This window comes from Diceros bicornis, unplaced genomic scaffold (assembly GCF_020826845.1).
Source record: "Diceros bicornis minor isolate mBicDic1 unplaced genomic scaffold, mDicBic1.mat.cur scaffold_93_ctg1, whole genome shotgun sequence".
Classification (NCBI taxonomy): domain Eukaryota; kingdom Metazoa; phylum Chordata; class Mammalia; order Perissodactyla; family Rhinocerotidae; genus Diceros; species Diceros bicornis.
In genome coordinates this window covers 447,656-475,213 of record NW_026691823.1, presented here as the reverse complement: position 1 = coordinate 475,213, position 27,558 = coordinate 447,656, and the positions used below count along the sequence as shown (strand labels likewise).

Here is a 27,558-nt window from a genome sequence, read left to right as displayed (position 1 = left end):
GTGCAGGTTGGGAGACTGGGGAGATCTTGAGAGGCACAGTGGCTTTTCCAGGACACAGAACTGGTAGGATAAAAGAGGTGTGACTTCAGCTCTGTCTCCTCAAAGCTGGCCACTGGTTCCCCTCCCAAGGAGCTGTGGGGAGGGTGGTCATGGATATCTGTGTACAGTGATGGAGATGACATGGGCAAGGAGGGAGAGCAGCCAACAGTCTACCGGGGGCTTTGAGTGGGTCTGATTGAAGGAAGGGGCCAAGTAATAGAACCTTGAAGAAGTGACCTCACTTCCTTGGTGACAGCCCCCAACAGAACTTAGAACTCTGGTTACCAGGCACCCACACTGTAACCACAGCCTCCTGTCCAGTTCATTTGAGTGGAGACACTCGACACAGCAGGATGTTCTCGTGTTGTCCCGTGACTTTCCGAGGTTCTGGCCCCCGGAAAGCCAAGAATGAGAGCATGTTAAGTCGCTTTAGACATTGGCTCAGCCCTCACCTCGAATGCCTGTGGCCTTTTAGCAGGAGGAACCATCAGGTAACAGCGTAGCCCAGGGCAGCCCACTCTAGGTCAGGACACAACTGTGATCCCAAATGGACAGCCCCACACCCTTTGACCCTCATTGTGTGTGTGTGTGTGTATGTGGGAGGTGGAGTTAGAGAAGGTAGTATGAGGAGGAACCACCCTGAGCAGGAGCAGGTAGCTAAATGGTGGAGATCTGGTGGTGTGTCATGTTCATACTGAAGATCTTGGCTTCAGGAGAGGAAGGTGAGTGCTGGGGACCAAGCTCTTCTACCAACATGTGAATCCCAGGCCGTCGAGGTTTCATCACATTCCTTCCTTGATGGAGACTATGCAGATGCCCCTCTGTGTCTGAACTGTGGTGGGGTTTCCCTCTGTGGCGAAGTCTAGGCAGGCCCCTGATGCCTCCTGGCCTGACTTCTGGGCACTGTCGCTGCAGAGCTGCACCCAAGTGATGGTTGAGGAGCTGGTAGATGGTTTCCAGTTCACCATCTCCCTGGAGAGGACACAGGCGCACCAGCCCATCAATGAAGAGGGCCGGTCTGAGGTGAGTGTGGGTGCAGAGGGGTCTTCATACCCAGGACTCTGAGATGACCAAGGCACTACTAGAATGCAGACTCAAATCTGAGTCTCCCCTGGAACCCCCCAGGGTTTTCTCATTAGAGTGCTCCACAGTCCCACTCCCAAAGGAATCTGGACCTCCACTCCTTCCCACCAGCTACACAGGAGGGTAGAAAGTCACCTCAATCCTCCCGCTGGTTCACCATGATGTCATTGAGTGTATGTACCTCCTCCTCTCCCTCAGTGTGAGGATGAGTCCACCGTGAATTTAAATGAGGCCTGCAGGATGCGGGCCCTCCAGACAGGCATGATGAAGAAGCTGACAGAGTCCATCACACCAGCTTTCCTGAGGAGGAACATCTCTAGCTTCACCACCTTCATGGTCAACTACTTGGCCTTAGACACATCCCACCAGGTCCTGGACCAGCTGTTTACTAGGTGAGTGGCCACTCCCTCCTCAGCACAGTGGTGACTCTGCCCCCTGCCAGCTGCGTGTCCTGGGAGTGTCAGCAAATCTCTCTGAGCCTCAGTTTGCTCCTCTGAAAAGTAGGGTGGGAGAGGATAAATTTCATGGGGATATTGTAGGAACTAATGGGATCAGCCATGGCGGGTGCTTACCTGGTGCCTGGCTCTGCAGAGAGGGCTGTGGACGTGCTGTGGTTGTTCATGGTGTTTATTTCTCTCTTCCCCGTGAAAAGTAGTCTGCCTCAGCCATCTCTGAGATGCGGCCTTTCTGAGTTTGGAAAAGCACATGGAAACCACCCTGTCAAGGAGTTGGAGATTCCATCCAGCTGGTCCTGGTCCTTTTCCTTGGGGTAGCCAGTCAAGGATCTCTGGGGCAGCAGAGAGGCCCTAGGCCCACTCAGGTGTCTGGGATGGTTCTGGGTGGACTACATTCAATAAACCATGTAGATTAAGCATCTACTGCATGCAGGACATTTGGAGACAGTAAACCCAGTGAATGAAGGAGACACAATGCGTGGCCTCAATTTCCGTCTGAGAGTCAGACATTGACATTAGACATCATTCGCAGGTCTTGTCATCCACCTTCCATCCCAAGGGATGCCCTCATAGCCTCCTTTACATCTGGAGGCATCTCCCCTTATTCCAGCCAGGAGGGCAGAGCGCAGGACCACCTAAAAAAGTGAGTGGTCTTTGGGTGCAGAAGGACGGCCTCCTGTCTCTAAAGAACAAGCTGTGGGGGGAGAGATGGAGGCTGTGGCTGAGGGGAGCCTGTCAGAAGCCGCATCTCACGCATCTTTTGATTCCCATGGGAAGGCAGAGGCCCGGTGGCTTCCACTCCAGGAGGACAGGAGTCAAAGAGCTATGGATGGGTGCCAGGACCCCTGGGAACCAGAGGGGTGGCTGGGCTGAGTTCTCCCCTAGAAACCCATTCCCACCACAGACCCATTTGAATCTGCCTCCCCTTCTCCACATCTACCTCTTCTGACCACCGCCTCCAGGCCCAGAACAGGAGGCGTGTGAGCAACCTGGTCACAAATCTGTCTCAGTGCTCAATCCAGTTGCACAAGTGCATGGAGTGCTGGGGTGGGCTGTGTCCCAGACCTTCAGGAGAAGAGTGTCAGTGGGAAGAGAGTCACAACAGACTCTGTGTCAACCTGCTGGATAAGCAGGCCTGCCACTGCCAGGACAGCCTCACAGGGGTCAGGGCTGCCCTGTGGCTCTCACCTGGATGGAGAGGGGCAGGCATAGGGCCCAGCCCCAAGCCAGGGTGCCTTGGGTGAGAAGTGTGGAGGGAAAGGCCAGGCCTCTGACTCTGTTGCCCAATTGCCTCCCCCAGTGCCATCTCTTCTCTGGTGGGAACCTGCCTGGACCCAGGGCAGGATTTCTGGGAGCCCCTGCACTATCCCTGCTTCAGCATGAAGCTGGCCTCTCTGCATCTCAGCTTGCCTGGCTCGGGGCTGCAGGGCCACGCCTACCTTCTCCAGGTCCAGCTGGAGCATCCACGGCCCATTGAGGCAGAGCTGGAAGGTGAGGCGACTGCAGTCTGGGATGACAATTTGCAGAGTGTTCAGAGGCTTGGTTCACTTCAAGGCAGTGGGGTCTTTCCTGGCTTTGACAGGCACAGGGGAAGTCAGCTACTTGAGTGAAACTGTTTCTTTCTCCTGCTGCAGTACCATCTCCAGAGTTGCCTCCAGCTCCAGAGCCAGAGCAAGGGCCAGCTCCACGGCTAGATCCAGCTCCAGCTCTAGTTCCACCACCTGTGCTAGAGCTGGAGCCAGTGTCACCTCCATCAGTCCCTCCAGGGCCAGAGACACCACCGACGTCAGCTCCAGCCCCAGTGCCAGCTCCTGAGCTGGAGCCAGCTGGACCATTGGCTCCAGGGAGAATCCTCCCTCCACCTGGAGAGATAACAGCAGAGCCAGATCCAGCCCTGGAGCCCACCTGCCCCTCGGACCTGAGCACCAAGAAGCTGCTGAGAGAGGAGAAGCCTGACTTCTTGGAGTTCCCTCCCCGGCTGGTGGCAGAGCAGTTGACACTGATGGATGTGGTGAGCAGCGGGGCTCTCAGGGCAGGTGGGGCCGGCCTTCCCCTGTGCCATCAGCTGCCCCAGACCTGCCATTTCCTGATCTAGAATCCCATGATCTCGGTCCAACCTCTTGCTTTCCCACTTACCCTCATGTGACCTGAGCAGCCTTCTTAACTCTCGAGCCTTTGCTGTCCTCATGTGGACAGGAGAGATGGACACTGAGAGCATCTGCCATGCAGAGTGGCTGTGCAGATGGATGAGGTGGAGCAGAGAGGAAGTTGGGCAGAGTCTGCTCTTTGCTGGGGGTGGGGAGCTCACTGAAGTGCTATCAGGTCCTCGGGTAGAATACTCATTTGCCCGAGAGGCCTCAAGAGCCTCAGCACTTATTAGGCACCTCATATGTCCATGACTACATGGCAGACAATCAAAGCCCGTGGTTGTTGCTGCCTTGGGGGAATGTGCATCTGAAAGAGGAGTCAGACCCCAGGATAATCAGAATGGTTGGAAGATTCCCCTTGAGATGGTCAAGCAGGAGCCGAGTTCTGGTGCTTGGAGGAAGTGAGACTGGGCTGGGAGCAAATGTCACTATCCTGCACCACAGTATCGGGTCCTGGGTCATCCTGTGCTGGGTGCTCTCAGGGGACACAGGCAACACCCAGGGACTCCCACAAGTCTCAGGCCACATTCTCAGCTTCCTGAGCTCCAGCTCTCACCACTGACCCGGCCTGGGACTGGGGGCTGTGGACACTGAGCTGGGATGTGGCAGGGTTGGGTAACACTCCCTGTCCTCCCCAGGAGCTGTTCATGAAATTGATGCCCCGCCACTTCCTGGACTCCATCTGGTCCCAGTGGGACAACAGGGCCAATGAGTTCCTGGCACCCACCATTCGTGCCACCATGACCCACTTTATCAGAGTGGTCAAATGTGTCATCACCACCTGCCTCGGGGACCCGACCATGACAGCCCAGGACAGGGCCAGGTTGGTGGAGCTCTGGATCCAGGTGGCCAAGGTAAGATGTGGGAGGCCCTCTGAGCCCCTCTCTGGAGTCGTGGGAACTGCCCCTTCTCCTTTTCCAGCTGTCAGGATTGAAGTTTGTGGTCTGAGCCTTTGCACAGTCCTTAGGCCCCTCCTGCCAGTGTCTCAATGACCTGACTCCTGGTCCCAGTGGTGGGATGCTCACCCCTTCCTGGGCTCCTTCCTTGGCTTGAGCTAAAATCCTCCTCCCTGGGAGTGTTCCTCATCAGGGTCTAGCTGTGCTCTTCTCAGGTTTCCAGAGCCTCTGTCTCATCCAGGACAGGGGACGTCCATGAGGTGACCAAAGCCAGAGGAAGCAGGGCTCCAGCTCCCCTCACAGCTCATTCCCTTCCCTTCCCCAGGAGTGCAAAGGCCTGAGGAACCTTTCATCACTCCATGCCATCCTCTGGGCCCTGCAGAGCCCCTCCATTCAGCGTTTAAAAAAGACGTGGGGACGGGTGTCCAGGTGCGTAGGCCTCTCTCCATGCGTCACCACCTGGGTGAACCAGACACCCCCCACAGGGCTGCCACTGCCCTTCAGTAAGCTGGGACATCCTGGGAGACAGTGAACCCTGGGGACAGGGTCTGACCTGGTTGGGAGGCTTGGAGTCTTTCTGGAAACTTAGGCCAGTGGTTCTGCTTTAGGAATCAGTTTCCCTAAGTGCCAGACCCTGGCTCGAACTAAATTGAACATTTTCAAGGGTTTGCTTTGCAGCAACAGAACTCTCTGTCCACCTGAAATCAAGACTGTTTAAAACAGATTTGTTCAGTAGATAAGAGAACGAAGGCCCCAGGTGACAACAGGAGAGCTCCCTCCCCAGTCCCAGAGACCTCAGGGCTCAGAGCACACATTGAAAACGCTCATCCAGGCTGTCTGGATAATTCTGGGTTTTCAAACAAAAGGGATTTACCCTTAAACCACCCCACAGTGTTTCTTTCCTTTTTTCCCTCCTCAGGAGGAACTGCCAAAAATTTAAAACCTTGTGCAAAACGGACCAGCGGGAGAGCAGGAAGCTGCTCATGGAGGTGCGTGGAGGCTGGAGATCTGGAAGGAGGGGAGGGGAGGGGGGAGGAGGGACCAGGCAGAGTGTGCTTTGGCTAGTTTTTCACTGAAAGTTTCTCTGAGACATAACGGTCTGTTTTGTCCAGATTGACAGGAAGCAGGTGGTGTGAGCTGCAAGGGCAGGTGGGGACTGTTTGGGGCAGGAGGCCTTGGTCACGGGATAGAGTGGTGTTTTTTGGACTGTTCCAGGAGGTGAGGAGCTGGCAGAATGAGCAGGTCTCTAGCTTCCATGCGGGCCCATCAGCTGGCCCTCATCTTCCTCCAGGCTGGCGGGTGGATGGAGTGGGTGGGGGTTCCTTTCCTCCTAAAGCAGCCCGGTCTGTCCTCAGGAAGCCAGGTCCCTGCTGCTCCTTCTATCTGCACTGCACCTCTCAGGGAAGGGCACTCTGCCTGCCCCAGGGACGGGCACTGTGTGGTCACACAGGCCAGGTGGACACAGGGGCTGCCCAGCCTTGGAACGAATGGTGGATCTGGCACAGAACTGTGTGCTCTCTGGGACTCTGCACTCTATCCCGATAGTGGTTACTGCTGAAAACTCAGTGAGAGTCTCCCCAGGTGACTTGTTGATAAGGATACACCCCAGATGGCAATGAGAATTATCGGGGAACCTACAGATTCTTAATGGACCTTCCTGGCAGGACATTAGAAGGTTCCAAGTAAAAAAGGATGCAAATGTCACCATCACCCAACGCCCTGGTCACCCCCTACACTGTCACTCAGATGTGGCACAAGGGGGTCCCCTTCCTGAGTGAATGAAGGAGGAGTTCTGTGCAGGGACCATCCTGAGGGGATCCTAGGGAGCTGAGGCCTTTGGCATGGCCTCAGGTCCAGCTGGAGTCAGAAAACCCCAGGGGTTGGGACAGGCAGAAGCCAGTTGGATATGCCCCCTGAGACACCTTGTGCCTCCCGATCCATGGCTCAGGCTGACTGAGGGCCTCAACACACCCCGAGAGTCCAGAGGACAGGGCCTTGGTCAGAGGTGTGTCTGGAGGAGGAGTGAAGGCCGGGGGCCAGGGCCTCTGGCTGGGAGGGGGAGTGGTCTCTCCTCTATGGCCCCTGAGCAAGTCACCACCCCTCTGTGGGCCTCGGTCTCCTCATCTGGGAAATGGAGGGAGATGATCTGTGGTGCAGGCCTCACAGGGGTGATGAGGTACAAGGGGGAGAGGAATGTGCAGCGGCTTTGTGCTCCTCCTCCTCGAGGGGGGAGGGGAGAGCACTGGTGACAGTCAGATGACACAGTCCTCAGGGGACCCTGGGAGGCATGGGAGTCCTCCTCACACTTTCTTGAGGAGGAGAGAGGCTTAGGGGCCTAGGCAGGCCTGAGGGCACAGAGGAGGGAGTGTTGGAGCTGGGAGTGATCTAGAATCAGATCACTCTGGAATGGGAGCCGCCATAGACATCAGATGTCCAGGGTCCAGGATCAGGGGCCTGGGAGACACGGGGAAGGTAGCATGGCCTCCCTGAGCCTGTCCTTGACCCTGCAGGAGGTGAACTCTGTGTGGGCCACCCAAGAGATGGACCCCCAGGGAGCCCAGGAGAGGCAGCAGCAGCAGGTGAGGGGGCCTGAGGGGGAGGGTCCAGGTGTCAGAGGAGGGGGTCTCACCCCTCACGGCTGGAGGCCTCCCCAAGAGAGGGGTCCCTCCTCCTCCAGCCCAGCTCCTGGAGCCCCAGAGCCTGAAATGCCTGCCCTGGAAGTGACCAGGAGGAGGCCTGGAATGGCTGGGCGCAAGATGGATTTGCGGGGGGAGTGGCAGGGACCGCACACCCTGGGATTTGCCAAAAGCCGCCCCTGGTAGCTGACGGGGGACGTTGGGTGGTCCTGGAGGGTGCAACAGGGGGGAGGCTGCTGAGGGTCCTAGGCTGCTCTCTGTGGGAGTCTGCGGTGGGCAGGAGGCTGGGGTGAAGGGATTTGGGGGAGGGTCCATGGGGGCACCTGAGAGCTGGGACTCATCCCCACTCCCACCCTGATTTCACAGGGTGTCGTCCCCTTCCTGGGCACGTTCCTCAATCACCTGAAACTGCTGGACATTGGGATGGAGGATGATCTACAAGTGAGTGAGCCTGGAGGTGGGGCCAGGGAGCAGGATCCTGTGGTTTGGGAGGCGAGAGCCTTGCACTGGGCCCTGAGCTCTCTGTACCTGGCAAACCTCCTCTCATGAGAGCATCATGGCCACCCCTGGGAGCTAGGGAGTCAGAGTCAGGCCCGTCTTAGTGATGCGTGAATGGAGGCTCCGCGTAAGCCCCCTACCAGGCTCTCAGGACTAGTGAAGCTCATAGCTGCCTGCCTGCAAAGCTGCAGGAGGCTGTGTCTGAGCTGGATTCAGCCTCCCCCTTGGGCCCTGCCCCTGGGGGAGTGCCATCAGCCCCTGCAAGTGAGGAAGCACATCTGTGGTCCAGCTGTCCCTTTTTGCCTGAGGCCTCAGTCTTCCCGTCTGTCATCAGAAATGGGTGGGCTGCAAGGTCTCTGGCTTCAGCTCCCCTGTCCCTCCTGCTCTGGAGCCCAGAGCCTGGCCCAGTGTCAAGTTCTCTTTGTGGAAGGTCTGCCCTCTGCTGGGCCCTGACATTCCTGCAGCCTGAGAAGGGGTGGGATGGGGGCTGGTTATGGGCTTAGGGGGCCGTTACTGATGGACATTGGCTGTCTCCCTTCCAGGGAAATCTGGTCAACTTCCAGAAATGGCGTGAGGTCAGCAGCTGTGGGGAGGGTGGGGAAGTGGAAATCACAGACCTCCCGTGGCAAGATGTCACGTGTCCTCATCCCTCGGGTCTTATATTTGTTGGGACAGTTAGATGCTACAAAGCTGGGAATCCCATCACGTTGGCGGGTGCGGGAGGGGCTGGCATCAAGGACACCTTCCTGGATGAGGAACTAATTCAAGCCAACTGTGAGGACAGGCAAGTCCTGAATGGAGTGGGAAGGAAGGAGGGTTCCCGAGTGAGCACAGACCCCAGACCAGATCCTCACTCCGCACAAGTCCCTGGCAGGGTTCCCCACCCGGGACCTGTCTGCATCCTGTCCTTCCTCCCAGAAATACAAAGTCATTAGGAAGATCCAGCTGCTCCAGCAGGCTGCAAGTGAATATGACCTGAATCCCGAGGAGCGATTTGGGGCCTGGTTCCAGGCGATGGAGCCCCTCAGTGTTGATGAGAGGTGAGGGGCACAGGAGTTGGGTGAGGGCAGGCCAGACTCTCTCGGCCGGCCGGCTGCAGAGCGTGGGGCCTGGCTCCCTGATCAGCCCCAGATCTCATTGCGTGGTGACCCATGGGGCACCGGGACTCAGCTGCTGGCAGGCTCTGGGAGGGACACCTGAGGTGCGGCTCCTGGTAGCTCACAGGCCACTCTGTCCTGTAGCTACTGCCTCTCCTGCCGGCTGGAGCCCACACACCAGAAGACGAGCAAAATGCGGCTCTTCAGGAGAAAGAGGAACCGGACATCCTCCAGTTCAGGGCCGAGTGAGTGTCAGGAGCAGCAGCGACTGAATCCAGGGGCTCAGTACAGCTTCGGGCTAAGCATGGGCCTGGATCCCAGCTCCAGTGCTGGCCAGGCCTGGGACAGGCCGCTCCCCTCTCCTCTCTGGGACTCGGTTGCCTCCTCTTAAATGAGTGATGCTAAATGATGCCTCCCCCATCAGGGACAAACGAGGTGCTGTTGATGGACTGAGCACTCGGCACAGGGTTTGGATAAGAGTGTTGTGGGGCAGGGAGGTGTGCCGTGAATCTCAGGAAGGTTCCCCAAAATAGTCTGTTTCTTCTCTTCAGCCACCGTGCCCTTGGCAAGGAGCCATAACCCTCTGGAGACCACAAGTGCAGCTCCTCCTGAGCAGCAGGGCCACTGGGACCCTCGGGGTGCACCGGGTCAGCTCTTCCCCCCCCACCCCAAGTGAAGGAGGACATCTGAAGACTTTCCCTGGTTTCCCCTAAAGCCCCAGGCGGAGGGCACGACCCCCCTCCAAATCCCTGACATCTGCACCCCAGGGACTGTTTATCCATTGAGGAGGAGCATTAGTATATGTTTAAGAGTAAATATCAGATTTGAATGTTGCAGTAAGTTCTGTTTCTGTCACAGCCTGGGTGTTGTGGTGTGGTTCTTTCACTGCTTATGCTCATGTAAATGAGACACAGAATCTCACATTCCGCCTTGAATTAAGAACTCATGTATGGTCAGAGCTTATGGTATGTGGGAGAAGGGAGGACGGCCAGTCCCCTCCCTGGCTACTGAATGACACCCTCAAGTCCCCCTTCCTCAGAGGACAGGTGCATTTCAGTGTGGTTCACCTGGGCCAGGAGCAGAGACAGCCCCTCAGATCTCCCTGGATGTAGAGGTTGGAGGGACTTTCCCAGGCAGAGCAACAACCACTGAAATGTAGATGTCTTTCAAATACCACTTGCCAGGACCATGTCCTTCCCCAGGGCAGCGGCTGTCTTTCTACAGCTTTCCAGGAAGAAGGATGTTTTCTGCTTCTCCCATTGAGGTTTCTTTTGACCAACTATTGGAAGTTACCGTTTTCTAATCAGTCTCTAGATTTGCATCAACACTAAATGAGGAAAAAATGTAAAAAGATAAAAGTTTGCATGTGGAAAAGACAAGGCCAGAGGAAGACCATGTGCTGATGGACTAAGGGCCGACAGGACATCCCCATCAGGCCGCCTCTAGGGCTCCCTGTTCACCCTTCGCCTAGATTGGAATCCTCCTGGGATCCTGGCCCATGCCATGGAAGTCCTTTTCCCACTTGTTTCATATCCAGAGGAAAAGATTCATGAGGCAGCTTTTAAACCTACAACAGGACTTTCTTCCATAAACCTCGCCACTCCCTGTGAACTAGGATTTCCAGCATCCCCGCATTTCCTTATATGATTCTTTTTGGGCAGAAATTCCGTAGAAGGCCCCCAGCCTCTCTGTCAGGTACATCGTGGCCATTCCTCCCTGGCTGGGCCTGATGGATCGGGGTGACCTCTGGTTTGCCAAGATAATAGACCTTAATCCTGGCCACTGAATGACCCACACTGTCCATTGCTGCCTAGGGTGACATCTGGGACCTTGGTGTTCTGAGGTCCATGGTCTCAGACAGTCACTAGTTTACACACTCAGTCGTGTTGTTACTGACTTGTCCCAAAGGGGCAGCTGGGCCTGAGCGCATAGAGCACGTAGCCCCTGGGATGACTGTGTTCTTTTCCCCAGTCTGTGCTGTGGTTATGTGGATGTGTGTTACAGGGATGTGAAACTTGCCTGTTGGGAGTTTTGAAAGATGAGGCACGAGAGGGGCAGGTATAGGAGTGGGTCCAGCAGGGGAATGCAACCCATCTTAGACAACACAGACACAACAGACACAAACTTACCAATTAAAATACTGAAACGCTTCCCACATGGGTGGTAAACAGACACTACTCTGAGCTCACACCCAGAATCCACCCTACGACTAGGAGCTAAAGGGTTACCACCCGGCATTTTGAACATCATGCCCTGGAAACACCCTGTAAGACAAGGGCCATTGTCTTGAATTCCTTGGTACTTCTTCCCCCTCCTTTCTGAAGGCTGCAAGTGTCACCCAGGGACGCCTTTTCAGTTCAGCCAGATGCAGAGTAGAAATCCTGGTTCCCACAGCACAGGCCCTTCCTGCCAGGGCACTGCCATCCAGGAAAGAAAGAATTCACACCTCGGTGTAGACATGTAAACACACACAGGCATATCCCACCCAAACATCAAGATGCATGAACTAGTAAGAGAGTAAAAGCCACTTCAGAAACACATCAAGCAATTGCAAAAAAAGGGTTTTTTAAAGATCCTGACTCCAATAAAATGCAAAACCAGGAAATCATCTTGAGAAAACTGGGGGACTTTGGATACTGACCAGGTAGTTGATTATAGGAATGACACTTTTATTTTTGTGTGTGATAACATTAGTGTGTTTGTGTTCAAAAAATCCCTCATCTGTAAGAGAAACTGAAAATATTTATAGCTGAAATGATGTGCTCTCAGTCATCTCAGCTGGTTAACTCTAGCGGGGTGGGTGTGAGGATAAACGAAGCCAGATGGTATACGAGTTGATAATTTTTGAAGCAAGTGACAGGTTCACAGAGGTTGATTTTCCTCTACTCTGAGATTTAGAGATTTTTGAAAACTTTCAGAACACAATTTTGATACAAATAGTATACTCGGTGTTCACGTTACAATGTTACAAATTAAAACATTGATTGAAAATATAAAGGAATGCTTCTCCTTCCTGACCTAAGGAAGCTCTCTCTCAGTCTCGTTCTGTGAATGACCTGATGATGCCACCAACTGTTCACTTACCACATGTTTGTGGATAATTCCTATGTGCTCTGTGCTGTGTGCAAGGTGAACACATTTCCACGACTCTGGATCTAGTGTGGGAAGGAAGGCAATGAGTCTGCTGCCAAGGTTCTCTACGGGGAAAATAATGCCCCCAGGGGGTATGCTCATTTTTAAGATTCCAAAATCAAAGCTACACAGGTTTGCCAGGTAACAAACAAGAGATACTTAATTCATGATACAGAAATGACCTATGTCTGAATTAACATGTGACAAAGAAGAGAAAGATTGATGGATTTTATGTTAAAATTAGATGCAAAATCATAGTTCTGGCCCCTGGCCTAGTGGTTAAGTTTGGCAAGCTCTGCTTTGGCAGCCCACGTTCTGTTCACAGGTGCGGACCTACAACACTCAGCAGCTATGCTGTGGCGGTGACCCACATACTAAGTAGAGGAAGATTGGCAACAAATGTTAGCTCAGGGTGAATCTCCCTCAGCTAAAAAAAAAAAAAAATTACATGCAAAATCAGAATAATTTATGGAATCAGATTTAATATATATTAAAAGATAAATCTCATTCAAGTAGGTATCATCTCTTCATTGAGTTAACACTCAATGAAAAAACAGATATAAGTTCAAAACACTAATTCCTCAGCATCGATTATCCTATCAATTTTAATATAAAAAGGAAGAAAAATCATGGTAAATAAAAATTGATGTTATCATGAAAGGTAAAGATCACGACGGACGTTACAAAGAGATGCTGTGAGAGTCAAGCCTGTCTCATGGGGAATTTCTCAACCACATCACTCTCTTTTTCTTCAGCACCCATGTTGCTTTTCTCACTGTGTTTTCAGGATGCCTTTCTTGGCTCCTTGCTCTCTCTGCCTCCCGGGCAATCTCGTCTGTCCTCGAGGCCACAGTCACTCCCTCCCATGCTTTTCTTCACTTTCTGTGTCTGTCTCCTGATATCTCCAAAAGATGCTCGTTGCCTGCAGAGGGGCTATGAGAGACCCAGACCCAAACCAGGACTCATCTCTGCCCAATATGGACACTGGCCAGGGGTGGGCTCAGGGCTGGTGTGCAGACCCCTCAGCTTCAGCCACGGCCCAGGGATTCACCTGGACCCCCCAGTGCAACTGTTTTTAAGGTATTTGTGAATCCAAAGGACTTAAGAGTTCTCCTTCACTGCTGCAGGCCTGGAGTCCCTGCAGTCTCCTGTATCCACAGACTTGCTGGGGATTCTCCAAGGTCTCCTCCCATTGACTGCACATGACCTCACTGCCAGGATGGGAAGCGATTCTAGTAACTGACCTCTGGAATATACAGCTGCTCAGCCTTCAGACTGTATAGAACTTCAGTTTTCTACTTGGTTTTAGTTTCATGGTCTCATTGTTTCTACTATGAAGTTAGGACATATTTTTTGAGCTTTCTCTTTAAAAACAGAATAAAATGCAAAATTGGAACAAAGAGGAGGATGAAGACTACCATCCATGGAGAATGTTCGCAGCTCATTTGGATATTGCACCCTCTTTCTCTCCCTGGAGAAATGTGTCTCAAATCATACTGTCCATTACAATCATTGCAGAGTTTTTATAACTCAGATTGCTGGAACTCAACCCAAGTAGGTCTGGGGAGGCAACGGAGAATTTTCATTTCTAAGACGTTCCCAGCTGATGTTGATGCTGCTGATATAGGCATCAGACGTTGAGAACGGGATTCTGGGACACTATCAAGCTGATGTGTCACTATCAGTGCAAATCCAGACCAACTTGCCTCCTCCGTCTTGCTTAAGGATGTTATTCTCTTCCCTTCTCTATCATTGACAACTATACACATGCTGGTACCCTGTAACCTACGTTATTGGGACACAGAGATCCAAGGACTCCATAACTCCTTTGAGTGTCCCATCTCTAATGAAATCACGCACTCTTCCACCCTTAGATACTCACTTCCACACCCAGAGCCTGTTTTCACCCAAAATTCTCCTGCTTGCAAATCAGTAACTCAGAAACACCACATTCTCACCACAAATTTCCACATTTCTAGTTTTTACACAAAGAACTCTACCGTATACAACCATTCTTTAAGAAAATAGATTACTCCAGTTAGAGTATCTTAACAAGGCTCTCTTCCTTCTCTCTTCCTACTCCTCCATATTAATCTTGGATTCTGTGGTCCATCATTTCAATAACCCACTGACAACGCTCCCTAATTCTTTACTCTCATCATATCTGCCCTGCAAGCCTCTGACTTTGGATGATTCCAAATTCCTGCCATGCCATGTTGACACCTGCACTGAGGATCACCGCTGAAGAGAGAGCACACGAGGAGCCTGGGGGTCCCAACAGAGAATCAGCAGCAACCAATGGGCCTCCATGCATTCTCTAACGCTTCCTGAATGCTCTGTTCATTTCTTTCCATTTCTTGAGTTCCATAAAACTATTTTCTCTTGACCTACTTCATATCTCACAGACAAATTGTTAACCACCACACAAGAACTATTTCACACTCTAGTCATCAGATCTAGAAATTTTCCGCATAAGCAATTCATTTATCACACCATTTCTGTTGTTTTATACAGATATATTTCTTTCTTAGCTAAAACCATTCTGATTTTCATCTCATCTTTCCATTTCAATGACCTTATGCTTTCAATATTCGCAGTACTTTCAATCACCTCCCTACTGGGATCATGCCTCATGTTTCAAATATGCACAAATCTGTACCATCTACAAACCAATCCCTCATCCATTGTTCCTAATGCCCCTCACCCTCGATGTCCTCCCTCTCCTCCTCCTGCCAGGGACTCATTGTGAAAAGTTCTCTTACATCCCAATGCCTCTGTTTCCACACTGGCAACCGATCCCATGTCCCCATTCTGTGGATGCTTCTCTTGCTAAGCTCACAGGTCAGGGGTCTTACTATTCCAATGTGGCCTTTTCATTATTTGTCTGACATGTCCTGCAGTAGCATGTGACTTTGTGGCCTTCAAGTTCCTTTAGAAAGCTCATTTGTCCTTGGGATCCACCAGTGCTACACTGTCCTTCTCCTGCTCCAAACTTCCTGAGTCACTTGTTGGCTTCTCTTTATAACCAACCCACAATGCCTGATGCTTCCCAGAAGTCAGCCCTGCTCTGACATCTGCTGTCCACCTGCACCCTCCTACTAGGCAATCATATCCATTTCCCTGGCTTCAAATACCACTAATGAGCTAAAAATGTTCAAAGAATCAGCACAGATCTGACTCTGCCCCCCAGACCCAAATATCTACCTGCCCACTCAGCCCATCAGTGATGACTCGACTCACAGTGTCCAGGTTCCAAATTGAAAAAAACACATTCCCAAATAATTCACTTCTCTCTCAGTGTTCCCAAATTCACTTGTTTGTGCTAATATCCTGTCTGTCCCTGAGTGTCATTCTGGACGCTCTGCCACCCCACATTCATATCAATGACCCATCCATCCACCCTCCTGAATCCTCCTACAGATTCTTCACTTTTGGATTATTTCTAATCACCTTTCAGAAATGACACAAAATACCATTCCCACACAGTGAACTCTCCTGCTCTAGCAACCTAAATTACAAAACTCCATTTTTCCTCTTTGTTGATATTTTTTTCCACTTTACTTATATGTGCATCATCTCTTTCTTTCAATATTCAGTTCTCACTAAATGGGATACTCCATATAGACATGACTAATGTAGATTTTCTAGATGTTTCCCTCAACAGTGTTCTCATATGGCTTTTCACACAAAAAGAGTTCATATATTATATCCATCTATCTATCTATCTACCTACCTACCTACCTATCTAATTCAAATACTAAAAGTTCACTTCCTGAAATATTTTAAACCCATCCACTTAACTACATTTATGCAAAGATATCAAGTTTTTTTGGTATACTGCAATAAATTGGCAATTACAGCTTAAGATTTCCAAATCCTCTCTCCCTGTAATCAGCCAACGAGATTCTAGTTACAGTGATCTGTTTAAAATGTAAAACTGATCAGTTCACCTTACCTTTTAAATCCTCAATTTCTGTCTTCAGCAGATATTTTTCCTGTTGTCCTATCATAATTATTAATACTACCCTTTTCATTCCTCAATATGTTCCAGTTTGGAGAGAAAACTATTTGGTCATTCTATTTATAGAGCACCTACCACATGCAAAACTCTGGTGTAAAACCTGTGATCTACAAAAAAGCTAAACAGACTCACCGCCCCTGTTTGACCTAGTCTTAACGTGAGGAAAGACATAATAAACTGCAAAGAATTTATAACATGCCATGTGGAAATAACCATTGTGATGAACAATAGGGCAGAGAGAGAGAGTTTGAGCTTGAGTACATTTTCAAGGCTAGCTGTGTTTGTGTGTGTGTGTGTGTGTGTGTGTGCGCGCGTGCATGTGCTGATGCATGCTGCCAGGATAGGATGAGTTGCTTTCTCCTGTGGGGTGGGGGAGCCTCCTTTGCTTTGGGAAAGTTCCTCTCCGTGCACCTACTATGGACTTTGTCATCCACATGTATTAGTCACGGTTGTCTAGAGAAATAGAAATAGAATATATATAAACATAGAGATGTGGAGATGTATTACAGGAATTGGTTCACGAGGTTATGGAGGCAGAGAAGTCCCACAATCTGCCATCTGCAAGCTGGAGAACCAGAAAAGCTGGTGGTATAACTCAGCTGAAGTCTGAAGGCCTGAGAACCAGCACCTCTAATGTCCAAGGGCAGGAAACTATGGGCGTCCCAGGTCAGGAGGATACAGTGGACTCACCCTTTCTTTTCCTTTGTGCTTATACTAATTCTTGCTCATATAACAGTATTTTTGATGTTTCATATAGGAATCTAGCTTCCTTTCACATTACTCAACTTATTTACCAGTTGTAAACTTTATAAGTTATGTCCCACTCAAATAATAGATTTTCTCTTCTTCTCTAATATTATTTACCTCTTATTCTTTTGATTCTCATTTTTTCATGACTGCGCTCTCCAGTGCCACACCGAATCACAATAATGTTTGCCAGGAGCATTTTCCTCTTCTTAAGTGTAGCGTAAACATCAGATAAATTCCTTGTCAGGGCAGAGCAGGCATCTAAGAGAGAGAAAGTAAAAACGTGCAGGGGAATCACTTCTACCTAGAAATCAACAGCCTTGCTTCTCTTGGCTGTTTGGAGCTGGAGATGCTATGACAATGTGGCCAGCTGAGAATCAGAGGATCTCTCTCTAGTCCCAGGAATTAGTCCTGGTCAAATCTCTTAACATCTTTAGACCTCATTTTCTTCACCTGTAACATGAAGAGTTGGATGAGTCTTTTTGAGGTCTGAAATCCAGTGATTCCAAGATACCCTTCACCCAGATACACTTAACAAAGATCAGAGAGAATTTTTAGTTGTCTTCTTCTGCATCAACATTATTATCCATATCACCACTTAAAGACATATCAAATGTCTACTTTTGCATGACACTGATAAAACAGGTTCCATACCAAATTGCTGTTCATTGGGATAATAAACCTATAGTTAATTGTTTAGAGGTAAGTATAGAGATGGGCCCTGCTGGAACCAGCAATCAATGGGCCAAAAAGTCTTGCTTTATTTTACAGCAAGGCTGTGGATACATTCCCTAATACACCAGAATTCTTCTGTACCTCGAAAGTATGAAATAAATGGGAGCCTTGAATCCATGGTTACGAGTTAATGAGGACATGATTTTTAAAATTATACTAATGATGCCATTTGCCTAGTATGGGGCTGTTCTCTGGTGAGTCAAGAGCAGATGTATTCAAGGCCACTTTCATTCCTTTAATAAATATTTACTCAGTCCCTACCATTTGCTGCAAGATAGCAGTGATCTACCCTAAGAGCATTTATATTCTAGTAGGGTGACACAGACCATAAACAAAAAGAGAATCTTGAGGTGATCAATAAAGTTACATATACGTCAAGCATTTTTCATTCTGGACTATTTTTCACCCTTTCCCTTCTTTTACTCTTTCCCAGAACTCTAAGTATGGACTTGAAAACCCAGAAAGCATGGGTCCCATGTTTCTTCTCGCAACACCCCTGTTTCAAAGACATAGTGTTTATCATCTGAGAGTATGTCTCTTTAAGACTAAGTTCCTATGAATCAGCATTATTTCATCACTTTCTTGAGAGGACGGATGATATTATGAAGGGAAAACAAAATATCATGTGGGATTTATACTCGAAATGATGTTTCCACTCTAATTGTGTTATTTAATGTGGTGTGATTCGGGGCAAGTCAGTTACTCCTTCAGAGTCAGTGGTAATAATACCCTGAAAAGCATTCTCTAGAGATTAAATGAAACAAAGTATGAGAAACTGCTTTGTAAATTGCAAAGCAATCTATTTCAGCTTATTTTTTCTAATAATATTTTCATTTATCCGATCCTTTTTGACTCTACACAACCTGCCTAGACTGAGTTTTATCATTTATTCAACAATAATAATGGGTCAAAATGGTTGAATATTAGAAATTTCATATTGTTCAACTTAATTAAGAGGCCATCACAATATTTAATTTGGTTATATTTACAGTTAAATTTTTCATGTTGCCTTACCATGTGCCAGGCACATTCTAGGCGTCTGACACGTATTCACTCATTTAATCCTCACAACAATGCTATGGAGACAATACTATTAACCTCTATTGTATGGATGAGGAATATTAGAGGTTATATAATTGTCCAAGGTCACACAGCTGGTACCCAGGAAGTCTACCTCCAAAATCTCTTTTAGGGATCCATTAGAGGTCGTGGCGCTTACATTGTGAAAGGATCACCCTGGTTTCTGGTTGGTGAATGGACCAGAGGGGGCTAAGCAAGAAAGCACATGACTACTGAAATGATCCAGGCAAGCAATTCTGAATACAGGATTTCTTTCCTTTTTAAGGCTGAATAATATTCCATTGTATAGATGCCCCAGATTTTCTTAATCTTTTCACCCACAGATGCACAATTAGGTAGTTTCCATCTCTTGGCTATTCTGAATAATATTGCAGTGCATTTGTCAAACGTTTTCCTGGCACTTAATGAGTTTGAAAAATTTCTTCTTATACACATTAGTTACTGTAATGAACTACCTTTCTAAATGTCTAAAGTTTAAATATTTGTCATTCTACAGAACTACCTTGCCTAATCATGTTTTGTGTTGTTATCAGTTCATGAATGATCTAAGATTTTTGTACAAAAACTTGTTATAATGGCTTTTTTTGCATGTATTCAGGAACCTTGCATAATATGGGTATTCCCTGATTCTTGATTTTTAGTAGAGTTTTCTAGTAAGCCTTTAGGATAGGAAATATCTTCCTAGATGTGAGGCAGAGAGCAGAAAAATAATAAAGTGATTGTTCTATTTAATTATATCAAAAGGAAACTGTCGTTTTGCTAAATTGTTTTTACACGCCCTTTGCTTATTTGTAAGAATGGCATATATCGTTTTATTAATGAAAAGAAAATTCAATAAACAATTTTAACATAAAACAATATCTATTGAGAACTTATATGAAAATTTTAGCAATATGCTGTCACCAGTTTCCTCATCTGCAAAATGGAGATAGATAATACCATCTTCCTATGGGTTGCTGTGAAAATACTCAAGAGTAATGTGTGTAAAATGCTTATCACCATGTCGGTTGGAAAGTGATGCCCCATTCATTTTTCACCGGGATGATGAGAGCTTTTTTTTTGGCTTGAAGTCTGTAGTTTTCAAAATATGTTCTACTGTTGTAAAGTGAATCCTTGTAACAAATTATTTGTAGAGTTAGAGGATCCCTTTGGAATACAAATTCAGGCTCCCGTGTGTGTGCGTGTGTGTGTGTCTATACGCACATCTCTCAAATAATACTTCAAGCCTTATAATGAAAAGCTACCTTCCCCACTCTTGACTCTGGTTCCAAAAACAACTTTTTTAATTTTCTGGTTGAAAATCTGTATTTCTATATTAGCTACTCATACACTTTTTCATTTTTCATCTTTTGACTATTTATAGTTTCTTTCTTCTCTGAAAAAATCAGCATGAAGAGTTCTTACATACATTAAAAACATAATTCCCCTTGCCCAATATAACTATTTAATGAATTAGGATAAATCAAAATTCAATGTCTACTGTTTTATGACATAAGTGTTTACCATTTTATAGCATACGAATCTTATCCAGAGATGTGCTACATCAGATATTATGAACACATTTTCTTTCTCACTTTTTCCTTTGACCTTTTAAATGGTAAAATTCCCTTATTTCTTTGTTGTCTTCCTATGGATTCATCACTAGTTCATCTCCTTCCACCAGAAATTTAAATCTCTTTTCAGTAACTTCTGACGCATGAGACAATTCATGGGCTTCAGGTTTTGCTTGGGGACCTCACTCTTGGGCTTGAACATATACACAGGCCCACATATACACAGTATGTCTGGAAGGATAGAGGAGAAAAGGATGTTTATCTCTGTGCAAAAGGACTGGGAGACAGTGATAGAGTGAGAATATTTTACTGACTTTGCACCACTCTTTGAAGTTTTCCTATACGTGCATCTACGACGTAGTGGCCTCCCTCCCCCCAGATTTTTAAATTAAAATTAAAATAGCGTTATGTCCTTATCTACTGTCTTGGGACAGTAAGTTGTAGAGAAATGTGAATATATGACCCAATTTTTTAATGAAATTAAGAACAGCAAACACGCACAAAAAATTTATAATTCTAAATATGGGCACATCATTCTATGAGGCTGTATAAACGTGAGGAAATGAATGAAGAAAAGCTGTTCAACATCCAGCTACCTGTACAGTATGGGGTCCACGGAAAGCCCTGCCTCCAGCCCCGCCCCTGGAGCTGATTTCCTCCCACTGTGAAGTCGGCCAGACTTATTCCAGCCCCACCCCCGCCTCTTCCCGCCCCTGGAACTGGTCTCCGCACAAGGCTCGGGCCTGGCTCCGCCCACAGCCTGGTCCCGCCCCTTGCCCCGCCCGCACCCTTGTCCCCGCCCACAGCCCCGCCCCTAGAACTGATTTCCACCCACAGCCCCGCCCCTAGACCTGCTCCCTGTCCCTGGTGCTGACCCAGCCCGCGGCCCGGCCTCACATTAACTCTAGAAACTAGACACCTCCCCCGAGGCTGGGGTGCGCGGCCCCGCCCTGCCCCGCCCCCTGCCCCCCCCCCCCCCCCCCCCGCCGCCTCAACCCAGAGCCCCCAAAGGTTCGTCCTCCCCGAACCTGCGTCCTCCCCGAACGCACGCCCGAGACCGGAAGCGGAAGCGCAGGGGGCGCCGTGGATGGAGCGGGAGGTCTGCGCGGTGTGTCCAGTCTTCTCGGCGCGGACGGCATTCCCGTGGACCTTCGGCCGAAGGGGCGACGCGCGGTAAGCGGCGGGCGGTCCCGGCTCCGGTCGCGGTCCAGGGAGGGGCCTGGGCCGCGGGCAGCCCCGTCACGGCCCGGCGTCCCCCCGTCCCCCCGGAGCCTCGTTTCCCCGGGCTGTTCGCTCAGGGCGCCCGAGGCTGCTGTTCCTCCCGGCTCCGGGCGCCGCCGGCCCCTCCTCAGAGTCGCCGTCACCGTCACCGTGTGATTTTGTCCGCAGGTGGCTTATCCGCGTCTGGAGGCGGTGTTTGGGTTGTTACTAATGGGGGCGCTCCTGGCATCTAGAGGGGGAGGCAGGGATGCTGCTCAGCGTCCTCCAGGGCCCAGGACAGCCCGACAGAGAATCATCCGGCCCCACATGTCAGTGGTGCCGAGGTTGGGAAACCTGCTCCACGGCCTGAAAATCTCCCGAGCCTTGAATGAAGTGTGGGAATTGTTTACAAGTCATCGAGCCACTTACAGGGTCCCTAAATGACAAGCTTGTTTAAAGGGTCCAGAGTCACCAAAAAGTCTCTGTCCAGCCAAGTGAGTTGAGTGACTCAAGTGCACACAGCACAAAGCTGCTTCCTCCCATCTTGGGGAGCAGGTGACTGCATAGGAATCGGGAAAATTCAGTCACAGCCAACAGTTACAGTTAAATCAGTAAATACAAAAAAGAAAAGTGAATGGGGTGAACTTTCCATCCAACACCCTATAAAAGGCCTCAAAAGCTTGTTTGCGCTTTTTTTTCCCCCCCTCAGACACGAAAACATCCGTGGAGCTCAAGTTTGAGGTGAAACCAGGCTCAGGGTCCACCTGTCCTCGCTGATCCATGGATTTCTGTGTGACCAGGTGAGTACCCTGTGGACCTGGTACCAACAGGTTCCGGCAGCCTCCGCTGTGCAGAAGACCTGCCAGTGGGCTTTCCTGGGCTCAGGTTGTCACCACATGGACACTGAGAGTGAGGGTATCTTGAGAAAAATTATTGATGTTTGATGGATTATATTCAAGGGAAAGACGGTAAGCTGTGTGTGGTAAATATTTCAGTAAGTACAGTTATATGCAAATAAGAACACATAAAACAAGTGTAAATAACTGCAAATGTGTATTATAGTAGAAAATATAGATTTACTTGCATTGCATAATACTCAAAAGTCAGGATTTATATATAATGTAAATACAGAAATGTTTTGCGTGTGTATGTAGTATTAGAAGACATCCCATTAAATATTAGCAGGGATACTCAGCAACATTCCTTAGACCCATTCAACTTGACTTCTAAAGTCCTATAAATCCTCCACAAAAATTTGAAATATAGGAGCATTCAGGGAAAAAGATGATTGGAACTTCTTTGTATTAATAACAAATTTAACATTGAATTTGCCAGTAGCCAGATTTATTTTGAGCATTTTTTTCTTTATGCCATTTCAAATCATTGGGAGGAGTACTAAGCAACACTGTAGATTGCAGGGCAGGGCACTAGTCTCTAAAAAGACTGTCCTCACCACTTTGTCTTCTAAAGGGAATTAACTTTGTTTCTTGAAACTTTTCTGAAATAACGGTCTGGTGATTCACGTTGCAGAGAATCTTGTTAAGTAATTTTGTATTTAGTTGTTGGCCTCTACTAATTGTGTGTGTATGTGTGTGTGCCTTTTTCATTCTAGCTTTCCTGTGATGTTCTTGAGGGGAATGTGTGCTTGTCATGCAATAGATAGTCTTTGAGTTTATAATTTATGGTGACCCACCATCCTTGTTTACTCAGGACAGAGGGGTTTTCCAGGACACAGGACGTTTAGTGTTCAAACCAGGGCAGTCCTAGACAAACCGGGATGGTTCCTCATCTGATGAGCCAGGCCCTGGGCCACATACATGGGGACCTGGAGAACCAGAGAGACCTTGTCCCACCTCCGTGGAATTTATATTGTATTTGGGAATTTGGATTTTAGACAGTTAATGATGAGAGTGATGTGGGAGTTTGGCACAAGGGGACTCAACCTGAGGGGACAGGGAAGCCCTCTTGAGAAGGACTGATATTTAGCTTGAGAGCTAGAGATGGGACTGGATTTAGCTAGTTGGAGGGTTAGACTGGAGTGAGGGTGTGGGAGTGTGTTCAAGAGAGCGTTTCAGGCAGAGGGACCTGCATGAGGACACCCCTGAAGCAGAGAGCCTGGTGTGTCCATGAACTGAGAAGAGGGATGGCTGAGCTGAGTCAACACAGGGGGAGGGGTGTGAGCCACACCGGCGAGGGGGGACAGGCAGGACCAGATCAGGGGTGACTTGGGACTCTGTTCTAAGACCAGTGGGAAGACTCTGGAGAGATGCGAGTAGAAGGAGGATGTGATTAGCGTTTGGTCTAAGCACGTGGGTTCAGATGGACTTCATGGTTAAGAATGTAGACTTAAGAGGCGAGATGGGAGGTGCTGGGAATAAGATGAGGAATAAGGTGACTGTTCCCTAGGCCTGGGTGATGGCTGTGGAGCAGGAAAGAAGTAGAAAGAAAAGACCTTGGAGTGTAGAACCGAGAGAACGTAACGGTACTTTCTTGCCGCATGTGTCAGATGGCACAGGGCAGAGACTGTTCTCCTCGCTGCTGTCCGTGCAGACCTGCAGGCGCCCCCTGACTCAGGTCTGTGTGTTCACCCCTCTTTGTCACTCACAGGCCCCCCTCCACATCCTAAAGGAAGTCAGGCCTTACTTGTGAGGGGGTTGTCTCACATGGGAGACACCGAGGAGAGCCTCTCCAGACATCAGAGCAGCCCCTTCAGCCTCTCCCTCAGCCTCTTCCCTTCCCCTCTCTCGCTTTCCACACCCAGAAGGACCCCTGCTCAGTATTCCATGTCCCCAGGTTCTCCCTCCCCCAGGCTTGAGAAGGGTGGGGCAGCCACTGGGGTGGACATCATCTGCACCTTCCACTCTGACCCCCGCTGGTCCCAGGCTGGACGGAGAGCGACTCTACAGGGAGCTGAGCCATTAGACCCAGGGCGTCGCCCACCTGGGCTCCCCTCACCCTGGACGGGGACAGCCTCTACGTCAGTGGTGAGGGGCTGTGCTACAGCCACACTCTATCTCCCAGTCAGAGTTCTGTGTTGCCTCCATTGCTCTAAAGTGAGCTATGATCCATCTCTCTATGCTTCTGGTCTGGGATCAGTCTTCTCATCACTGTGTGATCACTGGGTCCAGCCACCTTCCATCTCGTTGCCTCCACCCTGAACACCCCTCCCCTCTATCCCTCTGCTTTCCCCACAAAGCTCCCTACATCCCCCCTCTCCCTTAATCCTTTATGTTCACCCCAGCTCTTGCTCAGCTCCTCTCGCCTTCTCTCCACAGATTACACCTATGGAGCCGCAGCCCCGACTACCACCAGTGAGTATTCCTGGCCCTGATGTCCTGGGTCCCGTCCGCATTTGGGGTTGGGGAGCACTTGTTCTCCTTCATCCGCTGTCCTTGGTGAAGGAAGCACCTGGAAGGGCCCTAATTCATCCCTTCTCTCCCTCCCGGGTTCTGGTGGAGAGTCCCAGCCCAGGGTGAGAAAGCCTTAGACACAGACGTGTTCTCCACCACTTTCTGACCCCACGTGGTTTTCACTTTAATTCTCCTGAAGCCCCGCCCTTGGTCCTCCTTTTCCAGGTATCCCATCCGTCTGTCCAGTGTTCTGCCCGTCCATCTGTCTCTCCTCCGAGTTCAGTCTCTCTTGTTCACATATCTCTCTCTCTTGGGCTCCTCTCATCCACAGGCTTGCTCATCCCTCTACTCACACAGTCACCCCTCCCCTCACTCTCATTTATGCTTCACCTGTGAATGGTGGTCCTGGCACAGCCACTGCTGGAGCCCGGGTGAGCCTGGGGGCTCCTCCCACTCTGTCCCTCCCTGAGACAGCCCTCGCCACAGCTCCCGAGCCAGCCACCACGTCCCTGCATACTTCATCATCACCTGTGCCACCAGAAGCCACCACAGGTATCTGGGGGCCCCTTTTCCTTCCCAAGAGAAGCTCTCCAGCCCCACTCCTCCACCAGCCGGTTGTGATCCAGGAGCTGGGAAGCCAGGGTGTGAAATTCTGGTTTTAGGGCAATCATGCTGATCACAAAGATTATACCGACGGTTCAGTCTCAGGCCAGCCCTCAGAGAGCCCCTAGTCTTATGAAATTAACACACCATTATAGTACAATGTGGGAGGTTTCGGGGAGAGGCGCCTGGCATCATTTGGAGGGGAAGAGCTTGCTAGAGAAAGTTTCACCAGAATGGAGTCTTTGAGAATAAGTAGGAGGGACCCTGGCAACTAGAGGATGAAGGGTTTTCCTGGCAGAGAGGATTCCATGATCAAAGGCTCCGGCCAGAAACAACATGCCCTATGGGGAGAATTGAAATGAATTTGGGTTGCGTGAAGCATGGAGTTTAACCCGCAGTAGATGGATAAAATGAGACTGAAAGGTCAGCAGGAGCCAGATTGAGTAGAGCCTTGAGTGCCAGGTCAAGAAGGTTGAACTAAACACTGAAGGCCATAGGGAGCCACGGGTGGTACTAGAGCAGTGGTGGCCCTAGTGAGGTATTCATTTCAGAAAGATCCTTCTAGTGGTCCATGTAGAACATCCTTTAGACAGAGCATCCAGTGAGCCTGCTGGGGTGTTGGTCCAGGTAAAGGAAGTTAACACCTAAGCTGGGACAGGCATGGAGAGAGGGAGTGTATGTGAGGACCAGTGTGCAAGTGGAATTGGTGTTACTGGGAGGGAGGAGGAGCTGAGCAGATGTGCTGGTTCTGACTTGGGTGACCACACGGGTGGGTGGTGGTGCCACTGGGAGAGAAGACGACAGATGATAATGAGTGCAGGACTCTGGTGTGGTCTCAGGCCAGCTCTCAGTGATGGCCATCGCTCTCCCTCTCGTCTTACAGCTTTGGGGCACAACCTGAAGACCCTCACAGTCACCTTCCCCATCTCTACCCTCTGGTATTCATCAGACAGGAGCAACGGCTCAGCCACGTTCAACTCCACTGAGAGGGTCCTGCAGAGCCTGGGGAGACCCTGGTCCCAGCAGCTCCTGGTGGGTTAAATCCCACCCAGCCCCTCCCCCAATCCCTGTCCCTCCTGCTCCTCCTCCTCCTCCTTCCTCCCCAGCTGGATCCTTGTTCAAGAAGAGCAGCCTGGGCCTCTTCTCCTTGAGTTGCAGACTGGTCTCCCTCAGGTGAGACCCTCCCCTGATTAGTTGCCCCTAATGACCACTTTTGCCACCACCCCTCTCTGTCTCGCCCCTGTCCTCCCATTTCCTCCTTCCTGTTCTGACCCCCACCCCAGAGGTTTCAGGACCTCTCTCTAGAGTCCCCACGTCCCTCTCTCCCCAGGCCTGAAAAGGATGGGGAAGCCAGCAGTGTGGACGCTGTCTGCACCTACCATCCTGACCCCGTGGGCCACCATGCCTGTGTGCTGGGAACGGAGAGTCTCCACCTGTCTGCTCTTCCTCTCGGTGGCTCCAGGCTCTGCAGCACAGAGTTTATCCATCCAGAGAGAGCACCAGCTACATTTCCACATCATCAGCTGGAACCTCAGCAACCCGGAGCCCACATCCTCGGAATACACCGCCCTGCTGAGGGACACCCAGGACCAGGTGGGTTCTCCCCTGTCCCGTCTCTCCTTGCCCTGAGGGCACCGTCATTCCTCCGTCTGACTTACATCTGTTACGTGATTGTTTCAACCCTTCACTTTCCCTGCGTGCCTGGGTTCTCTCAGTGTCCAGAGGTGATGTCCTAGCTGCCTTCCCCATTTCTCACATGGGTAAACTGAAGCTCAGAAAGGGGATTATTGTGCCTAAGGTCACACAGTGAGTTAGGGGCAGAGCCAGGAGTTGAAGTCAGGTCTCCCTTGCCCCAAGGTCTGTGATCTTTCACTGGCTCCAGTGGCCCCCTGCATCTCCAGGAGACCTCCATCTTCTCACCCACTCTCCCTTGTGTTTGTTCTAGGTCACCAAGCTTTAAATGAAATTACATGAGAAATTCAGTTCCTCACTCACACACACTAGCCACATTTTAAGTGCTTGATAACAACATGGGGCTAATAATGAGTGTATTTGGTAGTGCAGGCAAATGTTGACATTATTGCAGAAAGTTCTCTTGGACAGGACCCAGAAGCAGGGAATCTAGAATCAGGGTAGAATTCCAGACACCCTTGTTCATCCCTTGTGTCCTTCCAGGTCGGTCTCCCATGGTAACCACACTGCAGTGGACTCACTGTGTACCCAGCCGCCTTGGCACAGAGACTGGATAGAGTTGCCATCTATGAGGAATTCCTGCGGCTGACCAGA

The 27,558-nt window shown here is 49.8% G+C and overlaps 1 protein-coding gene and 1 long non-coding RNA gene across 2 annotated transcripts; both read left to right on the top strand.

Moving 5' to 3' along the window:
* Positions 1 to 5,006: 5,006 nt before the first annotated feature.
* On the top strand, positions 5,007 to 9,680 carry LOC131403863 (ral guanine nucleotide dissociation stimulator-like). The gene is made up of 7 exons (XM_058538104.1): positions 5,007 to 5,049; positions 5,540 to 5,609; positions 7,131 to 7,199; positions 7,623 to 7,697; positions 8,673 to 8,794; positions 8,996 to 9,096; positions 9,385 to 9,680. The coding sequence occupies exons 2-7, from the start codon at positions 5,604 to 5,606 to the stop codon at positions 9,525 to 9,527; spliced, it is 516 nt and encodes a 171-aa protein (XP_058394087.1). The 5' UTR covers positions 5,007 to 5,049; positions 5,540 to 5,603; the 3' UTR covers positions 9,528 to 9,680.
* Positions 9,681 to 25,144: 15,464 nt separating this feature from the next.
* Positions 25,145 to 26,672, top strand: LOC131403869 (uncharacterized). Its single transcript, XR_009219617.1, has 3 exons — positions 25,145 to 25,221; positions 26,156 to 26,304; positions 26,603 to 26,672. It is a non-coding gene; the product is annotated as an uncharacterized LOC131403869 (long non-coding RNA).
* Positions 26,673 to 27,558: the final 886 nt, after the last annotated feature.